Source organism: Phaseolus vulgaris, chromosome 6 (assembly GCF_000499845.2).
Source record: "Phaseolus vulgaris cultivar G19833 chromosome 6, P. vulgaris v2.0, whole genome shotgun sequence".
Lineage (NCBI taxonomy): Eukaryota > Viridiplantae > Streptophyta > Magnoliopsida > Fabales > Fabaceae > Phaseolus > Phaseolus vulgaris.
The window spans coordinates 18,085,637-18,108,166 of record NC_023754.2 but is presented as its reverse complement, the minus strand read 5'-3'; the positions used below and the strand labels follow the sequence as shown (position 1 = coordinate 18,108,166).

Here is a 22,530-nt window from a genome sequence, read left to right as displayed (position 1 = left end):
CATTTTAATAATCATTTGCGACCAAAAACACTTTACTTCCTGTTTTTACTTTTATTTTTTCAACTAAAGCACTAACTTGTTACGTAAGATGTTGAACGAGGAGAATAAAATTTGTGGTTCTACTATCAATTTTGTTGTAAGGAAATAAATTTTAATAACAAGTTTCTACATTTTTAGTTTAATAATATTTATTGTTTTAATTATTAAAATAATATATATTTTATTTAAAAGTTTAATTGTTTGAAGGATAGTAGAAGTATTTTTTGAATAACTTTGGAGTGACCTCTTTAATGAAAAAGTTATTTCAAATTACCCAAAATATTCCAAAGCAAATTCTTGTGAGAGTTTTTTTTAAGACTATGAGAGATAGAAAAGGAGAGAAGATACATAAATAAGGAAGAAATTGGATTTTGTATTCATAAATATTTTTAAAATTTAATAATTACAAATTTTTACAAAAAATTTTCGTCAATAAAATTATTATTTTAATATAAATATTGTGTTGTCCGATCTTATTGGGCTTGGAGAAAAAAATACTTCTCACTTGAGTATGTTAATATCTTTTACTAAAACAAGGCAATTTCTCCTTCCATCATATCAATTTAAGCATGCACCCAATCCGTTTTAGAAAATGACAAAAATATCCCTCTTAAATGACGAAAATAACCTTACATAAAAATGGAAAAAATTATTTTTGAAATTTTTATCTGAAATATTTTGGATTTCAATTTTCGGAACATATTTTTGAATTCTCAAATTTTTTATCCAGAATGTGTTTTTGTTTTGTGTTTAGAATTTTTTTTTCAGAATATATTTTTTTATTTCTCAATTATAATTATTATTTTGAATTTTTTAATTTGGAATAAGTGTAGTTTTGGAAATTTAAAAAATTGATATGGTGGAGGTTAAAATTGATATGGTGCAGGAAGAATTTGCCCTAAAACAAATATGACTTAAAATTTATTTCAACAAAAATATTTTTTTATTTTAAAAAAACCGAGTCCTATGTTAAAGTAATATTTTTAATTAGAAAAAATCATTGAAATTGCTCTCGTTATTTTTCTCATTGAGTTTAAACTCACTCTTAAATATTCTAAAATATTCTAGAAGCATGTTTGAAGTGCAAAAAAATGTACTTGAAAAAGACTAAATACGAAATTTCATTTCATTTTCTAATTTGAAAAGTTTATCCATTATAGTAAAAGTAAAATTAGAAACAATAAAAAAATGTTGATATAATTTTTTTAAAATAAAAAATTGCAAAAACATGTTTAAAATTGTAGGTGGATGCTTCCCTTCCCAGGTAGAACTTGGTAGCATTGTGTTGGTGGGTTAGTATAGGATGTGTCCTAAAGGATTGGTATACCCCTTTGTAGGAAAGAACCTTTTAGCCCTTCCCTCAAAACAAAACCCAACTTTTGTTAGAAGCATATGTTCCTTGCTTTTCGTTAGAACATTATATTTCCACAAAAATTTTATTTAAACGTTTATATGTATTTAAAATGTTAAGAACCTCTAAAATTTATGTTTTATCTTAATTTTCAATATTATAGAATTGTGATATTATTTTTATAATATTTTTTTATGTGTTATTTAGTTACTCTAATAATTTTAACAACACTCTTTCAACCATAATTGAAGTGAAATTTTAAAAACATAAATTGTTATTATTATTGTTGTTATTTATAGTAAGAAAATAATTTGAATTAGAGATCAGATAGAAATAAATAAGTAACTATTTTTTTTTAACTTTTTAAAATCAACATTTAATATAGTTAATTTTTTTAACAAAATCAAATAAACAAGTGAGCAATACTAAGTAAAAAAATATATAATATTGTTTCAAAATAAACATTTTCCATAATTATAAAAGCTTTCAAAACTGATAAATTAGTTTCTAGTGATAAAAATTAGGTTAAAAATGTTGTTTAAACACTAACTTAATATTTTTATTTATTTTAATAAATATTAATGTCACTATTAATGATACATCCAAGCCAATATATCATTGCATCATCTTCCAATAACCACTTATTTTCTTTACATAAAATAGCCATATAAGTAAAAATAATAATTAAGCACATCTTGTTTCCATCTTTCTCTTTGTGCTTCGTCTGTCTTCTTTACCCTATGGATTAATGACTTCTATAACTTTGCATTCAAAAAACCCGAGAACAAAACAAAAACATGTAAATCGTTACGAATTTGAAACACACAAAAAAACGTGGCTAGATTTATTGTGTAGTGTCTTATGATAAAGAAATTGAGAAACTTTCTCGTTTGAGAGTAGAGAAAACAGAGTGAGGGAAATTGGAGAAGAGAGCACATTGGACAAAGAGTCACTCGTTTCAATTTAACCAAGGGATCAAACTTCATGCATTTGATGACGACAACTATTTTCCTCTGGATTAATCCAACATATGCATTTTATGTCAAACTATTAATAATAAAAAAACAAATTAGTTGAAGATTAGTAAAAAAAAGGAAAAGAAATAAATGATTTTCCATCATTCCGAACACCTTTTGTGTATTCTGGAATTTGAGGTTTCACCTTTTGCTTTAGAATTTTATGTTTCCAAATACACACTTACGGTGTTGCAATGCAGTGAGTTTTGAGTTCTCCTATTATTGTCATAGTCGTGAGTCGATTTCAAACCCTATATACAAAAACGCAATGCACATAAAGAAGATGGAATAATTAGAACAAAACCAGAAAAAATAGAAAAAAAATGAGAGTACATATTTATAGAAAACATAAAAGAGGAAAATTGAGAATGAAAGCGTATCTCCAAGAGAGAAGGATTTGAGAGAAAGGAGTGAGGGACTTGCTTGAGATACACTAATATTGTAAGTGATAAGTTTAATAAGTGAAAAGTTTGATAAGAAAGTTACGTTTGATTTTTATAGAATAAAATTCAAAAATAAAAATAAATATAAAAAAAATGAAATGACAAAAGAAATGTCAAGAATGTCTAAAGATAACAATAAAATAACAAAAAAACCTCTTATTATATGTATATATCAAAAAAGTGGTTACAATGAGAAATATAAATATAAATAATATGTTAATAACAAAAACAAATTAATATATTTTAAATGATTACTAAAATAATGTGTATTGTTTATCCTTCAAAACGACTAGTTATTAACATCGATATCCATACCACAGTTTTTTGTTTATCTCCCTCTAGTTTACAAACTCAGATGACGGCAAAAATACAGTGATGCATGGTTGTAACACCATGCATGCTGAGTAAAAGTGCAGTTGTACAAACAAAACTACAGTTCTACAAGCGCTTGTATCAGAAGTAGAGTTTTGTACAAGGCTACTTATGCTATGTACAAAAATCTACTACTTGTGACACACATGGAGAATTTATCATGCAGCAGCCATGATGGCTTGCTAAATCCCTTTTCTATGATTCTCTGTTTTTCCTTCGTGTGTAGACAAACTTATACAGGACATCATTCCTGTCAACTTGTTTATCAAAAGAGCACACAGTACTGGTTGTTCCATTGTGATTTTGATGATCCGGTTCCTCCACCTATGAACCAATGACATTAACAGTCCTAAAAGAAACAGAAAACGATCTTAAAAAACAATGAGATAACAAAGGAGAAGAAAAATACCATTCTAAATGGGTCAATAGCTCCTATAACATGGTGATCATTATTGCTTGCACAAGTACTAGAAAAAATATCATATATGTTAGTATAACAGATTATACCCCAAATAGATCACACAATTAATACAGGATAAATTATAAAACAGACAAAGCAAATCTTATAAAGAAACAACTTTGAGAGCATCTTAAGTTCCTAATGTCAATAATATTATTAAAAAATACTAATGGGCGAAAGTATAAAGGTTAGACACTTGGTGTCAATTAATCTTGTCTCATACCCATATATACCATACACACATACATGTCGCTATAATTTTGTTCTCTAATGATTGAATTTGGATTCTCTGCTCAAGAGAAGTATGACTCACTCTTTGTCAATATCTTCTCCTTGGTGTACTTCACATACTGGACTAGACTTACTGTGGTTAACACAGCAACGTTCATACTCTGCAAAAGGAAACATCAATGTTGTAGTCCTTTCAGTGTGATTCAAATTGGTTTACTTCTCTACTTTATAAAAACATGAAATATTACATACCTATTAACGGAACTGAATCTGAAGATGCAATATTCATCAACAACTTTTGGCACATAACGGTACCCTCAAAATCTAGGAAAGTATAGCCCAGAAACTGAGATCTCTCATGAATAGTCATCTTTGCGAAGCCAAAAGAGTTGGTCCATGTTTCTAGCACACTAGGTACAGCCGGCAAAACCAGCCTCTCAACATCTAATTTCATGAGCTTCTGAAGAAAGTAAAGTACAAGTTAAAGAAACTGTAAGTAGAACTATATCTTAAAGGATAAAAAAAATCATGATCTTATCTAGTCTCACCACTTACAAACTCTAGTTTAGAACTGAATAAACACCATTTCAAAAACCATAATCAATCACTATAAACAGATCATAAGCATTGTATCTAGGGGTGTGCAAACTAACCTGTTTCAACTGAACCGATTTTAATTGAACCAAACAGAATGTAAAAAAAAAATTAACTAGACAGTCTAATTCGACCGAACAGTTTTTTTTATAAAATAGGTTTGGTATTCTCTTATAATCTAAGCTTTTTTTCCCTATACAGAACAACACAATATCGTTCTCCCTAATTCTTTTTCTTCACTCTTCAATGGCGAAGACTCTTTTAAACGCAAGTCTCAATGATTCCTAATCTGACACTGTTTCTTACTATTTTTTCTGCTAAAAACTGTTATATTATGCGTAGATATGCAGAGACTAGGAAACACAGGTTGCTCTAATTTGAAATCAAAGAAAAGTATAATTGTCTAATTGCACCATTCCAAAGATGTTACACTAAGTTTTTACAATTTTCTATATGCGTGAGATGACCTCAATTATTGAGGTCAAGACTTACAACAGTTCACACTAAAGCCTACTTCAATTCACTAAAACAAATTTGAATTGAAGGAATCTCTACCCATATAGCAAAATAGAGTTATGCACGAATTTAGTTTTTCGTATTTAATACTGAAGTCATGTATCACTCATACATGACTTTAATTTTGCAATTTGTTAACCAAAGTCATTCTACCATGACACAATCTGAAGTCGTCTTACAATCGTACAACTTCTTTCAAATAAATTCGTGCCAACAATGCACAATAAACCAGCAAAATTGCACCACTTATGTGCAAACACCACCAAGAGGGTATATATGGGAACTCTACCACTGTATAAAAAATTACAATAATTACTTATAACTTTTCATAAGCTACTACGATATCAATACATTATTTATTTTATTCATTATACTATTTGCAATATCTTTTTTTTATTTTGACATTAAATTTGTAGATATTAATATATGATAGTTCTTTTATATTACAGTTTTATTAACATACTGAAGGTAGGTATCTACTTAATATTATCATATTTTACTTTAATTTAAATTAGAATTAGAATGAAATTATATTTTAAAATATAGTCTAATATGAATATTAGAATATATAATATAAAAATATAATAATCTAATATTATAATTAAAACGACTTACATATGTATGTATATTTTGTTAGTATATATTTATATTAATACTTAGTTTTTCAGCCCCTAGCTAATTTTCATATTACAATTATGTTTGTAGATAGCGTTGTGAAACATAGCTTAAATGTATTGCATATTATTAAAGGGGAGAATATAAATGAAAAATGATACTTAATTTTTTCCATATTTTAAAAGGGATCATATGAAACAAATTTATTAATCCAATTCCATATCAGGCATAAACAGTAATTAATCACCAAATTATAGTATACTTTTAATGGTTTTCAAACATACACCTAAACTTAAAGGGATGATTTACTTAATAAAAAAAGCGAATGATTGCTAATGGCTGCTCTGATATGAAATATACTTAATTGAAAAGTTATAAAAACTAACCCATACATGGATTGGTTTCAAGTGAATGACTATACTAATCATTATGAGAAAAAATAAATTCCACTAGTTTAGGTGTACGGAAAATGTTTAACCAAAAAAGGATTGGCTAAATCTCTTGGCCCTTGTCGCATTAGGGTCAATGAAGAGTTCGAGTTACCTTTTAATTGGGACAAACTAAAGAGGTGTTCGTGTTTCACACTTACGGAAGGAGTGTCCAACAAATGCATAGGTATACTATAACAGTTATTCCGGAAAAAAGAGCTTCTATAACTAAGGTAAAAGACAATAAAAAAAAGGGTATGTGTGTTTTATGGATTACCTTTTCAAGCTCATTTACTAAAATGCGACACATTCCATGTCGACGATACTGTAATCTGGTACCAACAAGAGGTATTTCAGCTACCTTCTTCCCATGGACCCTAAAAAGTTGACATAACAAATGAAATATGACCATAACAAGACAAGGCATAAAAAACAACTCAAATAGAACATGCACTTATGCAATAAAAAAAACTAGTGAAAGACCTATACTTACCTAACAGTTGCCACACTAACCAGTTCTTCATTTTTGTCAAGTAGCACAGTGTAGAAACCCTGGAAATTTATTCGATTAAGCTCTGACCTGCCAAGTTCCAAATCATAGATGTCAGGTATCGACAAAGAGATGTAACAATAATGTAGCACATTTTTTAGAGGAAGATAGCATTATCATGGACAGAGTAAATAGAGTAGATGTAAACACATCCATTAGTAAATATCATCGATGTATATAACACAAATGCAACAAGCAATATAGAACATAATGACCATGTCTTGAAGGATAACAATTTCTGACCTTCTGCTGAATATAACATCTTCCACGAGATCTCTGCAAGTCAAGGATTCCTTTAGGGGCTCAAAACATTCATGCATCAACGAAAGAGCAACATTGAGTTTGCAGTAACTTTCTGCCAATAAGTCACTTGCAATATTACCAAAATCACAACTGTTAGGGTTGATAAACTTCACCAATGTCCATGTTAGATTGTTAGCCACTGGAACTGGCTCTCCTAATAATTTATGAAGACCCTCATATATCTGCGAAAAATAGACACCCTATTGTTCAGGTAGAGTCAAAACCAGTGCCCTAAAGAGACTCTCAATGAAGACACATAAATTAATGGTCATGGAGGCTCCCATTTTTCATCAAATCACAACAAATAAAAAGTTTGAAGGTAAACCACAAATAAGAAGCAATTTTTCATGCATTATAGCTAATTTTTTCGAAAATGGGGGAGAAATAATAAACCAGTTGGAGTGGATTTAATCTACCTTTTCACAGTCTTTTCCACAGAACCAGTTTCCATTATATCTTGATGTATCTGCAGCTCCCTTTTTAAGGCACCTAACATGATCTACACAAGTTTAACAAAAGCTAAGACCACATTTACATATGCAGACAAATACACTCCAAAGATATTCAGGCATGGATATAAAATGAAAGTAAAAAAAGGGTGTAGCTGACATACATTTATGTTCACACTGTATGCAAGAAAGGAAGTGTTCAACCTCATCTCCATCAATTTTCCTTTGGCAACAAATCCCGCAACAACATGATGGACAAAACCAGTCACCTTCAGGGATATCCTATACAAAAAAAAATACAAGCCGGAGTAAAAAACTAGATATAATATCGAAGCACCAAATTGATGTCCTGTAATAAGTTAAAACAAGATAGCACTAAATATAGCATGATTGAAAAGGAAAATGGTTGATGTACCTCCAAACCAAGACACGTCTTATGGAATGAGGATGGACATTTATCACATAAAATAAGTTCACCACCAAAGTGACAAACTGAACAAATGTAATCATTCTCGGCTAGAGACAAATCACTTAATGATTTTCCAATAGCTTCCCTTGTCTTTTGACTTTGCATCATTTGTATCTGGCAGTCCAAGAGTGACTTCCCATCATCCAAAAAGATACTAGCAGAGGGTCTGCAGGTACTACTGCCACTAACATGTTTTTCGAATCCAGCAAAGCTGTATATTTTAAGACAACAGTTACACTTGATTCCATTACGGTTTATTTTCCCCTCACCCAAAGTTCGGACTTTACGGTGCCTGCCTTTTGTATTATAATAAACCTTAGACCTTGGTAAGATGATGTTGCTGTCTATCAAATAAGATGGAATATTTAGAGGCTTATGATGTAAATGAGCAGGGTCAGACACCTTTTGCACTCTCTTATCTGATCTTAGCACCTGTAGAGGCAATCCATTGCTTTGGTACTTGGGTGTGTTGGCCTTCAAATCCCTCTTGTTTTTCTTCTTTTGATTTGTAATAGATTTACTACTAGAAGCATCTTCATCCGTCTCCTGCCATTCAAGGTTCCAATTAGGAATACTTTCTTCAATACAATATTTGCATGCTCCATGGAGTGTTGGGAATCTCCGATTTTGTGGAGACACGTATATTATTCCCCTTTTCTTATTAAATACAGGTGGATAGTCAAAAACCCACCCCTCTGCTAACAGATGCTTCTTTGCCTTTAGTATCCATCTTTTTTTCTCAGCCCGGCTCTTATTGGATATATACATGCGATAATACTGCACAACAGCCCGGGGACAATACTCAGGCACATCTTCACCTTCATCTTCAACTGGAGTAGAGGACACAACGGGAGAAAAGATATCTAGATTCTGAATATTTTCAGCTGGAGGAAAGATTTCTAGATTTTGAACATTTTCAGCTGGAGGAACGATTTCTAGGCTCTGAATATTTTCAGCTGGAGGAACGATTTCTGGACTCTGAATATTTTCAGCTGGAGGAACGATTTCTAGATTCTGAACATTTTCAGCTGGAGGAAAGTTTTCTAGACTCTGAATATTTTCAGCTCGAGGAACAATTTCTAGACTCTGAATGTTTTCAGCTCGAGGAACGATTTCTAGATTCTGAGTATTTTCAGCTGGAGGAACGATTTCTAGATTCTGAATATTTTCAGCTGGAGGAAAGATTTCTGGATTCTGAAGATTTTCAGCTGGAGGAAAGATATCTAGATTCTGAATATCTTCAGCTAGATTAGAAGGCACGTCTGAAGGATGACAATTAACTGTAGGATGCATTATACTCCGAACATTTTGGAGATGCAAGGACTTCATGTCAGGGTCCTGTTTCATAGCTTCACAAACTTCAATGAGTGAAAGGTAATACCTTCGACCGTGCGTATAAGGGGCAATATACTTGTAACGTTGAACATTTAATCTATTTGACCACACAATTTTCCATCCAAGACATACAAGATGCTTTTGTAACTTGTCCATCCAAAATGCCCTGACTTTACGTTTGGAAGCAAGCGGATATTCCCTAACAGCATCAGGGCATAATTCAACCCCAGACAACTTCACAGGTTTCCAAATAGTGGATCTATTTTCTCTACTTTCTTCTTCAAAAGGACTATCACCAGAGGGGCTAATTTCATCTTGAAAGTCAGGTAAGGTCTCTTGAATAATGGGCGGGACAATTTCTTTCTGCACAACAATTTCCTTATCATGCCAGATCATGCTCAAGTCAACATTGGGCATAGCTTCAGCAAATTCCTGCTCTGGTGTTTCATTTAATAAACTCCTAGGAAGGTTTAAGACAGAGATAATTTCCTTTACCGTTAGAGATAAGTAGTGATTAACTACCTCCTTTATCAACTCGGTCCACAAGTACTTCAAATTACATGTCCACTCTCTAATCACCTCAAATTCCTTTTTTATGCGTATATCATACCAAATCTGCTTGGCCGAAACTGTGACAAACAAGTTGCTCTTCTGCTCCTCAACCAAATCAAGAAACACCCAGTTCTCTCGTCGGGTCCACTCCTCGGTAATTTCATCCCAGTCCTGAGTAATCCGTAAGTGGTGAATTTCAACCTGCATTTCATCACCCAAATCAGGGAAAAACACACTCCTCTTGTCCATTCCTTCACAGTGGTCAAATATAACTCCTTCCCACCAAGCTTCCTCATAGTTCACATCAACACACAAACCAAATGCAAGGTCCCCCCTATCAAACTCAACAAAAGGAGGCAATGGCCTAATGAACCCGCGTGCATAGCAGTTTGCACATTCAATATCACCATCCAAAGCTTTTGAAACTGTCACCACCTCCTCAAGATAATACGCCTCCTTGTCATCCAAAATATTGTTATATCTGACACGCCGTTGCAAATCCTCACATAGGATAACTGTCCCAGGGTGCCACGATCCTTGAAACCCAATGTCCATGCTCCTCACCTGCAAAATTCCTAAACTCAATTTTAAAAAATAGAAAGTAAAAATCCCAAATGAAAATGGAGTTTATTATCACCAAAACTCAACATTTTAAAAAATAAATCACTGATGAAAAAATGCCACACTTTTATTTATTTATTATTCTTACTCTAAATCTTGATCAAAATTCTCATTCTTGAGGATATATTTTCATTTGTTCTGGTGGATATCCATGGCAATAGTTTTATAGTGGCATGAGGTGCAATTGGGGTCACTTCCTTATACATTGGTTGGGGTCTAGAAGGTCATATTATGTGTGCCCTGCTTTTGAATTGAACTACAATAATTAGAATTGAATATGTGCTGACAAGTATGGATGCAAAACTAAAGGTTACCTACTAGACAAATCTCAAACAGATATAATAGAAAATAAATTATTTGTCAAAAGAACACAAGTGCCTTCATGTTTGGTTGTCGTTAATCATCTAAAAAACATTGTCAGCTTTAAGAACTAAATTGTCAATCACTACACTACAAAGAAAAAAAATGAGAAAAACTCATAATTAAACATTTGAAAATAGCTAAGTAAAATCACCAGAATAAATACTAACAAAGTATCACAAAGTTAAGTGTTCATATAGATTGTCGTAATTTTCCAGTTTTTCATAATTAATCCCTTTAAAATTATTCTTTTAAAAAGTTTTATAAATTAAAAAAAAAAACTCTATCAATCTCACGTTTCCAGTAGGCAGCCAAACTAGAGCTTTCTTTAGACAAAATTCTAAATGTACCAAGTATCTACTGTGAAATTTTCTCAAACTGTTGAGAGAAAACCAAATCATTATAGTTTTCTTCTCTTCTTCCATCGCAGCATCTGCCTCGGGCACAGCCTGATCATCCTCACCTCCAAAACCAAATTCGTTTACACCTTTCTTGACCACTGGATAAATCCACCTTTGGTACAAGTATATGAGAAACGAGAAAGAATTAATGAACGAGCGTGGTGTTTGTTGGTGTCTGCGAAGGAAGCTAGAGAAGATTGAACTAAAAAACATACCAAAAAACTATTACATACCATCATCCTATTTACTCCATAATGCCTATTATCATTATTCATGGTTCCATCACACCTCTCTTCTAAACCTTTCTTCCTCACTCTCACTCCACCTCACTCGCTCACAATCTATAAATCCTATCACCCTCCTTCCTTTCCCTCACCTTTCTCTCATTATCACCACAAAGCACTACCTCCAGAAGCCGCTTGAGTTCCACTTCTTCAGTCACGAACCACTCATCCTTCAACCCACTCTCCAAAAACTCTAAATAGCGGCGGGTTTAGAACATTCAAAACTCAAAAATTGATTGGAGAAGAGCACCTACAATAATGTATATACGTTTTGTCCAAACAAATTGAAACTTCGCATGCAGGGTGTAAAAAAGGGAATTGAATAAGAAAAACAACAATATACCATGTATACAAAAGTGTCCAAACAATTAAGTATCCGTTCATGAAAAGAAACCAAAGGCAAGAATGATCAAAACCAAAAATAGAAAAAAATGCAAATAGAGAAAACCAATAAAACCAACAATTCCTCAGAAATCCCAATAGCGAAAACAAATTACCTCCACTTTTGTATCCACTCCAAGCTTTCTTGGAATCTGTCGTTTGCGTTTTCTGCTCCCATTATTTTCAAGATCCACCATTACCATCAGAGCAAGAGTTCAGCCACCAAAACGTTCTATTTTTTTTTTTGTGAGAGAGTGCAAAAGTTTTGTCTCTCTCACATTCCGCCACTACAGAAAGAGTGAACTGAAACAAGAAAATGAAAGAGGGTTTTGAAAAAAAAAATGTGAGCGAGACAGAATTTGCAAAATTTAAACCAACGAGGTTTTAGGAAAATCGGCGACCTTTGAGGAAAACCCACAACGTTCAGACTTGGGGCCCAAGCAATCCACATGAAACACAACACTATTAATAATGTTCACTATTTTGTTATTTCAATCGCTACATAAATATTTTTTTTATAACCTATGAGAATATATAAAGATATTCTCCCTCAAACTGGTAACCATTTTTGTATACAAGTTTATTCTGATTTTCTTTTATAAATATGTCATATTTTATTATTTTGTTTTTAAAACAGTTCCAAATTTATTTTTTCTTATTTTTTTCTAATTCTTCAATCGTCCTTACGTGTATTATGTTTTTTTAGATAAGGCTTTTATTTTTATTATCATTACATTTTGAGAGACACTAAACAATCTTGAATTTGTTAAATAGCCATCTAGCACAAACAATATTACAAACACTAACACGAATATTGATACACGGACACGAAAATACGTATAATTTCTAAAATGTAGGATACGGATGACACATATCTATATATTGTATAATTATGAATTATATAAATTAAAAATAAAGATATTTTTTTAGAATAAAAAAATATTTTTCATGACTTGTTCAAAATGATTTATTTCTTATTTTTATAATCATAATAAAAATTCATACAATAAATTTGAGTTTTAGAAAATTAATATATATTTTTTTTAAATTATGTTAAAATCAAAAACATGAATTTTCACTATAAATCACTCATAAATGTTTTATTTCTAAACACAGTTAAAAAAACTAAAAATTAGGAAAATGACCGCAAATAAAATATATTTTAAGAATGATACTATTTGGAAGATTATAGTTTTTTTTCAACTTAATTGTGATTACGGTTTAATTGTGAATACAATTTAAAATACATAATGATAACATAAAATTAACACTCAAGTTTAAATCCAACACAAAATTAACACTCAAAAGTTGTCTAAAACTGTGGATGTAACTTTAAAAAGCAATTAATACCCGATAGGCACTAAAGAAAAAAATTAGACTTTGAAAGAATAATAACATCGGAAATATTATTTGAACCTTCAAAAAGTATTAGACACTATTGAAATTATAAGATAATTTGTTCGATATAATTCGGTGTGTTTTTTTTAAGAAATCTTAAATATTTAATTTCTCTGCAAATACTTAACTTTATATTTATAGTATATTTCAATTAAGATTTCATTTTGATAATAAAATTTTCATTTAAAAACTATATCAGGTTTAAGGGTGCATATAAGATTTTAAGGCGAATATTTAATTATGATTGAAAACTATAAAAGAAAGTAAAATAAATATTGAAAATTGAATCAATTCCAAAAGGGAAATATTTTAATACCATTTTAAATAGTCATAAATCAATTAAAATTGAACTTTTTGATGAATTTTATATTTTTTCCGTTTCTTAATTAATTAGTTTAGTTCAAATTTTATTTTAATTTTTTAATAAAACCAAAATTAAACTATTTATTAATTAAACTATAATATTATATATTTAGAGTTAGTTAACAGCTAAAAAATATATTTATTAACATTTAGTTTTTATATTTAATTGTACTGTATCTATAATTTTGAAAACATGGTATTAATATTACTCCAAATATATGAAAATATGAGAGTTCTAAAACATAGAGAAGTGCATGAAGAATTTCTCCAAAAGAAGAGTGAACTAAACTTATGAGTCAAAACAATAAAGCTTGGGAGTAATTTAAACTTGTACTTGCATAAACACGTTTAAAAAAAATCTGTGATATATTTAAAGTCAAGATGATAGAAATCCTTAACAAATCAATCTGTCCCTAATTTTAACTTAGTTAATAACATATTTATATAATTTCCAAATAAATATTATATACTAGCTGAAACTTGTGATTGTTGTTTTTCTTTTTAACATTTTAAACAAATAATAATGAAACTTTAAAATATCAAAGTGAATCAGTATAACAATCACTATCTACCAAAAGAACTTTGGACGATTTAGTATTCCGTTTGTATCGATCGATACAGTCAAAATCATTAAGCTCAAATAAAAGGTTAGCAAGTTAAAAGAAAAAACAGTGATTAAACATTATATAATGTATTCTTAAATATGAATCAATCTGATTCAATAATAGTGAACCCATGATAATCATATAAATAGTCGCAAGTTTCAAGAAAGAAGGTACATCATCACGCATTAATCACACCTAACATTAAATACGAAGATCTTACTCAAACATCAGAGTGTCTTTTGTAAAATAGAGTGTTTGCAAAGAAGTACTATAAAGAAGAAAAAATATAAAGAAGAAAAAAGATAACAATTCAAGTGAAAAGAGTTGCTTAATGAAATAAAAAAAGGAAAAAAAAAATAACTAACCGAAAAAGAATATAATAGTTTTATCAATTTTGATCCGTACTACTAGAACACGATGAAATATCAAAATAAAATATAATTAGTAAAAAATATATATAAAAAAAACCGTTATAAAACCATTACAGGAAGAATCTCATTTTATATATATATATATATATATAACCTTATCCTATGTTTTTCATATACCTAATAAAAAAAAAGTGAAACACCCGATTCACTGGTGCCTCTCCTACTAAGGACGATAAACAATTATTTCAGGAGAAACTTTAGGCTTTTGGGTTGTTTTTAATTAATGGTGATATGTTTGTTTTTAACGTATAATTTAATTTCCATAAATTACTGAAACAAAAACTTCATAATTCTAATTAAAAAAACACAAGTAAGGAACTAGGTTCAATTGGAAATACAATAACACGTGGGATTGCGAAAATCAACTTTTTTTATATAAATAAATTAATTAATATTTTAATTACAAAAATTTAATGTTGGTGAAAGAAGATAAACTGATTGTTTGTTTGATTCCGTGAAAGTGTGAAACATTAAGTGAATTTTCTCTTACTCTACATCTCTTCTTCTTTCTCTTGGAACATTACGAAATTAAGGATCCTTCAATGGAAAAATGCATTGTCCAGTAAAAAACTCCTTTAATAATAAAAGCAATAAAGCAATGTACAAATAATCATTATTGTTATTGCTATGTTGATTTTCTTTACATCATAGACTCCTAAAAGTATTGATTTTTTTCGACGGTGTAACTCTTGCTCCATCTGAAGACAAATTGTGATTGTCCATTTTCAATAACATCAACGACCATCACTCGAATTACCCCAATTAGAAGTTTCTTTTCCCTGACACCTCCAGTTAAAAAACATAGTAAGCAAACCCAATTAGAATTTGTGTTTATCTTCGTATAAAAACGAATGTGGGCCGGCTCGCAAACCTGCCGCTGCCCAAATGTGAGGCGGGCCGCCCCACATCCTTACTCCATTCCTACTCCTTTTTGGCTGCTTCTTCCTGCACCTCCATACCTTCTTGTGTCACTTTCATAAATTTTTCGTATTCCAAAAATATCCTTTTTAATATTTTGGATTACATAATCCAGAAGTCTTTTTCTAAATTCAGAATTAGCTTCTGGATTATGTAATCCAGAAGTCTTTTGTGATTAGCTTATGGATTACATAATTCGGAAGTCCTTTCTATACATAAGATTAGCTTCTGAATTATGTAATCCAAAAGACTTTTTTTTTCAAATGAGTTATTAGCTTCCGGATTACATAATCCGAAAGTCTTTTATAAATATGAAATTAACTTTCGGATTATGTAATCCAGAATGTATCCGGATTATATAATCCATAGACTTATTATTTCAAATTCAAGGGATGGAAAAAAAAGGATAAAATGATATTTTATTTAATATGGGGTGGCACAAGAAGGTATGGAGGTGTAGGAAGAAAGAGTCATCCTTTTTATGCACAGTACACTTTTTTTTGTGGTATTTTTTGTAGGCAACTTCTTCCTCCACCATATCAATTTCAGCATGCACCCAATCAATTTTAGAAGATGACAAAAATACCCCTTCTAAATGACGAAAAATAACCTTACACAAAAATGGGAAAAATTATTTTTGAAACTTTTATCTGAAATATTTTGGATTTCAATTTTCGGAACATATTTTTAAATTCTGAAATTTTTTATCCAGAATGTATTTTTAGTTTTGTGTTCAGAATTTTTTTTCCAGCATGTATTTTTTTATTTCTCAATTATAATTATTATTTTGGATTTTTTAATTTGGAATAAGGGATTAGGGTTTAGGAGAAAAAATTTGGAATAAGAGTAGTTTTGAAAATTTAAAAAATTGATATGGTGGTGGAGGTTAAAATTGATATGGTACAAGAGGGTAGTTTTGGAAATTTAAAAATTTGATATGGTAGAGGTTAAAATTGATATGGTGCAGGAAGAATTTGCCTTTTTTTGTATTCATTGCCACAGAACCCATTTGTTCTGTGTTACCGTTCAAGACTCACGTTCTCTCGCTCAGAAATCCTAATCGCGTCTTGTGGTGATTTATCGTCGATTGTAAGTTGCTGATTTTGATTTTCATATTGTATTGATTTTCTCATTGTGATTTTGGTTCTCTTCCTCCCCACCAATTTTCATACCTAATAATATTCTCCATTTGTATTTAGTGTACTATGTGAAAGTCCTGTTGTTGTTTGAATTGATGCTTTTTATCATTCTTATATGTTTGGGTTGATGCTCGCTGCACCTAGTGTTCAAGGAATAAACAAAAGCAATTAATCGCCTAAAGCTCAAATAAATCTAGGGCTCTCACTCTAATTTGCATTACCTTGATAATACTTGAACTGGGTTTTTAAAAGGGTGTGAGGTTTAGGTTTACGATTTTTTGGATGCCTGTGCTTATTTCAAGTAATGTTCCCTACAATTTCTCCATAATTTCTCAATCTATGTCTCTGCCTGTTGTTGTTAATTTTAGTGTTTTGATGTGGGGCTTACTTCATCTAATCTACTTATGCTGTGTGTGATTGTGGAAAAAGGTTTGTCTTAAACCCTTTTGCAATAAAAAGTGGATGAAGCTAGATTCTGTGTTGCCTACATAAAGATTACTGATTTGATTTTATTCGTTGTGGACTAAAGACCAAGTGATCTGGGGTCTTGAAACAATGGTTCTTGTCCCCTATCTATAAGATATCGTGAATTTAGTTGCCTTGCCCCGTCACGAAATGAAGAAAGGAAGGATTCAAATATGTAGTAAAGTTGGAAATTAATTTCTCGGATTAAACTAGTGAGCCTTTTTAGCCTACGCATTAGACATTTCAAATTCAATCCAAATAAAGAGCTAGTAAATGCTTTTTAGGATTTACCCTCTGCCTCTGTGTGAGTTATATGGTGTAAACTGGGTAAGTTAACTATTTTATTGTCGAGGCAAAGCATCGCTAGGACTGCAACATTAGTCATTACTAGTCATTTCCCTTCTCATTTCCTATGGTATTATGACATTTGACCAAGTAGGATAGGGCAAAGCAAAGGTCTGGATCCTATAATGAAGATGATACAGGTGTTGCAATTGATTGGCGGGCATTTTGATAAGAAATAACATCATTCAATACTTGCAGTCTCATTTTATTATGCAGCGTGACATCAACTGGAAATTTGAAGGTTCTGATTGGGGTTCAGCCAAGTTGTATCTAATGTGAGGAAAGGACTAATTGTTCCTGTGGTTAAAATAATTTTCTCTTCCTCGTACATTTTGCTTATTTACTAAGGAATAATAGTGTTATTAAGCCCAATCAGAATATTTTGTGGTATAACATGTTTTGCTAGAATTGACATTTTACTGATATGGGAACTGGAGTTTGCCATGAGTTATTGAAAGAATTCAGATAGCATAACTCCCTGAGTACGGTATGAAAACGGAAGAATAGTGTTGAAAAGGAAATAAAATATCAGAAAAGGTATCCTTCTCTGTCACCCAAATCTACCGAGATGATTGTGTCTTCCCCTATTTTTCTCTCCCTTCTATCCTTCCTATCCTCGCCACTCAAGCAAGATTGTTATAACCAAATTCCCTCTCCTGTCGCATACTCATATTTCCCACACGGTCTAGCATATGGGTGCCTAACATACTGATTTACATCATATTTTGTTCAACTTTCAAACGGAGATTGTATACACTACTTACTGGTTATGTACATATGTTCAGTGTCTAGCAGGTTACTGAAAACATGGCCAAACATCATCCCGATTTGATTATGTGTCGAAAGCAGCCAGGGATTGCCATTGGAAGACTGTGTGAGAAATGTGATGGCAAGTGTGTGATCTGTGACTCTTATGTGCGTCCTTGTACACTTGTCCGAGTTTGTGATGAATGCAACTATGGGTCGTTTCAGGGTCGATGTGTCATATGCGGAGGAGTAGGAATATCCGATGCCTACTACTGCAAGGAATGCACGCAACAGGAGAAAGATAGAGATGGTTGCCCCAAAATTGTTAATTTGGGGAGTGCCAAAACCGATTTATTTTATGAACGCAAAAAGTATGGTTTTAAGAAAAGATGATGAGGGTAGATTACTGAGACGCTTGTATCTCTTTAAACTTTTTTTACGTGTTTTGTTCGGATATAAGAGCCTTAGAATGAGACCTTGACTTTGTAAACTTTTATATGTTAAAATGATTGTTTAGATTGCTGCTGAAAAAGAATTAGACATTATGGAAGCATCATCAACTTCTCAAATGAAATGACCTTTATATTAGTTGCTAATCAAAACAAATGACCTGATGAAGTGTCTACTAATGATTCTTTTCCGGAATCCTAGCTTGTGGGTTATTTGCTTGTTCCTTCATTGAGGAGTTGATTTGGCTCTGAAGTATGGTTATCTCCTCTTTCTGTTATGTAGTTTCTTTTCCTAGCATGATATTATTGTGTTTTTCCTTTGGTTTGGCACCTGGTGTGGGTTATTGGGGGTTAAGTAGGTTTTTTCATATACATATTTTTGGGACCTTTTCAATTTCCAGGCCTCACCGATTTTCTAAGCAAAACAATGTGATACTTTGGTGAATAAAAAGAGACGGCCAAAATCTTATGAAAAACTTGAGAAAAAGTTAACTAGTAACATTCATGTTTATACAAGTAATATTGACAGTTACATACTTTTTTAATTATTATATATATTTTTTTGTTTTCTAGAGAATGAGATGTATAATTTATGTATATGAATTTTACTTTTTATCATTTCGATAATTTTCTGTTTATTTATGCCAGTTACAAAAATAAAAATATAACTTTGTATGAAAATATATATTCAGTACATGAAAGCATATTTAAAATAATATTTTAAAATTATATAAATTTAAATATCGTATTTTTAAAAGATTGTTTTTTTCATTCACTTCTCATCTTCAATTAATTTAGATGTTTGAAAGTAGATCATCTACTAATTCATAAAATCATTTTCAAAGTTGAACGATTTGTACAAAGATAATAAACACTTGTTTCTATGTTTGAAAGTTTGAAAGCAGATAATTTACTAATTCATAAATAGTTTCCAAATAAAAAATTATGAATTTTTCTTTTAATTCAAACATCTATTTTTTTTTAAATTAAACCCAACGTTTTACTATCTCAGTTAACATTAAAAGAATAATTTCTGAAGAGGAATGCACCTTACGTGTGTTGGAATAGCCGTTGACCATAGCTATTATATTCCCACATTTCGTAATTGATGAATCTAACACAGTTTTCATTTTGAAGAGTCAACTTCCTCTTCCAATACCCTTCTAACACGTCTTCCAAACAACACTTTCATTATAATCCTCTCTCTATAAATACATAAACAAAGCCTTCCACACCCTTAGTTGACCTAACACAAAGCTACAAAAAATGGCATTTGGAACTCCCTCTCCTCTCTCCTTCTGCTTCTTCTTCTTCTTCTTGTTAACTTTCTTCACTCTATGTTCTTCCACAGCTAGAAACCCTACTTTCTTCTCAAGTGAGTTTCTCTTTCATTTCATCTTATTTGTTTGTATCTCCATTCAATTTGTTTGGTAACTAGAAACTATATATGTGCCAACATTCTATTGATTAAAATGAGACTTTGATATAAAGTTTATGATCATATTTTATTTTGGTGGTTGATTATTTAGTTTGAGGAACTAAAAGTTGTTGGCACAAAGGTCTAGCTTATGGCTGTCCCTTTTCTTTGCCTTCAACCATTTTAATCAGTTTTCTCTCTCTCTTTTCCCTAAACAATTCACACAATACAACAATATGTAGAATATATAGAAATTCTTTGCATGAAATGTAGTTAGTATTTGGAATAAAAGTTCCCAAACCACACTTACATAATTTGCTATCTATATAACAGTTAATTTACATTTTTTTAATAAATTTGGAATGTTTTTACACTACAACTTGATGTCTAAATAGTATTATATGTGAACTTCTTACATCTTTTTATCAAGTCCAATAGACTCTAAAATAGTTAATTTTTTATATTGGTTATCTATAGACGGAATAAATTATTATTATTATAGAAATTGATATAAAAGAATACCAATATATTTTGAAGGAAGTGCAAGAAACCCTTATAATTAGGGATAAAATTTGAAAAAAGTAAGACTTATTTAAGAGACAAATTATAGAAATAAGTTTTATAGTACAAGTTATATAAATGAATTTTATAGTGCAAGTTATATACATTACTCAACTCTAGATATGTATAAAAATATGAATTTTAGGGTAATTATATATTAATTAAGATCACACTATAAATTTTTTATATTATTATATTTTATTCCAAAAAAAATTTAATATTGATTGTAAGGATCAATTTAGTTCCTTTTCAATTTTTTTTCCATACACTGTTAGTGTGCTGGCAAGAAAACCGTCTTATGTGATATTTAAAAAAATTGTTATAGGCTGTAAAAAAATTGTTTTAAAAGTATACCTTATATGATAATTTACAATAGTAAAGTTCTTTTATATTATCAAAGTGACATATATATAAAATCTTTAATCAGTTAATGTTACAATCATAACATCTTGCTTAGTTTTAATGTTGTTTTTTTTAGAAAGATAAACACATTGTAAGTAGAGTTTATATATGTTCTTCATATGTTTTTAATGTAAAATACTGTGGTGGTTGGGATTATTAGATGAAGATGAAGCTTGGAGCATGGTTGGGAGGTCATTGAAGACAGTAAACCTTGAAGATTATGGTGAACCAACTGCAAATTCAGGGCACGATCCATGGAAGGGTTGTAATTGGGGAAATCATGTAGGGCCAGAAGGAAGAACTGGCTGCAATTAATTTACACCTTTTTACTGCAACTGTAATACTATAAATTATTTCACTTAATGTTGTAGATGAAATATTTGTTTTTTCTTCCTAATGCAGCCACTGAATATTTAAATTCTTTATATTATAAAGGAAGAGTAAAATTACTCTAGAAATGGGAAGAAAAATCAAGTTTCATACATCCTATAACTAACTTTCATTCATTAGAAAAATTAGAGCATCCAAAAAAACATCCCATTATTCTTAAAAGAGAACAACATAGACTAAAGTTAGTTACACTTCATGGTATATTTGCTGCAAATCATATTTATGAGGGAATTTTATTAGTTTGATTTAAGCATAAGGTAGACTTTTAAGATGATATTAAGTTTATTTAGAGTTTATCATAGTGAAAAGTTTGTTAGATCTATCCTATTATTGAGCTGCTATTAGACCATTCATCAGTATATAGTTTCATACACAAGTTGATTAGTCTCAGTATAAGAATGTTAAAAATCACACATTAACTAAAGATAAATGTGAATGCGAATCTTATCTTATAAGTTAATTTTTTAAATTTAACTTGAACTTATAATACACTTGATAAGTGTACACTTAATAAGTGACTCTGTCAAATAAAAGAAGCCTTAAATCAGATTTAATACTTAGACTTTCTTTGTCAACTCATTCACCATTTAAAAAAATTGTTAGAATTTAACTCTCATTGTGTACATAAGAATTTTAGTGTAGATAATCCTTATTATCATGAGAAATCAAGTTTGTGAATAAGAAGAGGGGTAAATCCAAACTTCAACTGAAAAATAAACATGGCCACATGTATGGAACTTTCTTAGACTTATTTCATTTTCTGCCCCAAATATAAATCTTGTGATGCACCTCTACTAAGCTTATATCTGTATACATTCTCACACACATAAAATCCAGTGAAAACCATTTTAGGTTGAAACCAAACAAACATACAAGCTAGGATCATTCATTCATGGCTTGGTTAAGAAACCTATCCACAAGCCATTCCACCATGGTGAAAGCATCCTCATCATCACCAACTTTAACACCCAAAACCACAAACCCATTTTCTGGGTGTTTCTTCCTACCCCTACATTCTTCGAATTGTTCTAATTATCCTTGAGAGTGACACTTTTGGGTGATTATGAAATAGGGATGTTCCATAAGTAAAAAGTGTTTCAAGAATAAGAAATTCAAAAGACAAAAAACCA

The 22,530-nt window shown here is 30.7% G+C and overlaps 2 protein-coding genes and 1 long non-coding RNA gene across 3 annotated transcripts; 2 read left to right on the top strand and 1 right to left on the bottom strand.

Moving 5' to 3' along the window:
• Window positions 1-3,908: 3,908 nt before the first annotated feature.
• Window positions 3,909-10,292, bottom strand: LOC137833485 (uncharacterized). Its single transcript, XM_068641832.1, has 8 exons — window positions 7,783-10,292; window positions 7,532-7,649; window positions 7,335-7,417; window positions 6,859-7,100; window positions 6,559-6,645; window positions 6,343-6,442; window positions 4,165-4,372; window positions 3,909-4,073 (listed from the first exon to the last, which is right to left on the bottom strand). Exons 1-8 carry the CDS (start codon window positions 10,276-10,278, stop codon window positions 3,991-3,993), a joined length of 3,417 nt encoding a protein of 1,138 aa, XP_068497933.1. The 5' UTR covers window positions 10,279-10,292; the 3' UTR covers window positions 3,909-3,990.
• A 6,139-nt stretch (window positions 10,293-16,431) lies between these two features.
• On the top strand, window positions 16,432-18,713 carry LOC137831480 (PHD finger-like domain-containing protein 5A). The gene is made up of 2 exons (XM_068639168.1): window positions 16,432-16,574; window positions 18,220-18,713. Exon 2 carries the CDS (start codon window positions 18,242-18,244, stop codon window positions 18,572-18,574), a length of 333 nt encoding a protein of 110 aa, XP_068495269.1. The 5' UTR covers window positions 16,432-16,574; window positions 18,220-18,241; the 3' UTR covers window positions 18,575-18,713.
• Window positions 18,714-19,869: 1,156 nt separating this feature from the next.
• LOC137833086 (uncharacterized) lies at window positions 19,870-21,467 on the top strand. The gene is made up of 2 exons (XR_011084677.1): window positions 19,870-20,005; window positions 21,171-21,467. It is a non-coding gene; the product is annotated as an uncharacterized lncRNA (long non-coding RNA).
• The last annotated feature ends 1,063 nt before the right edge of the window (window positions 21,468-22,530 follow it).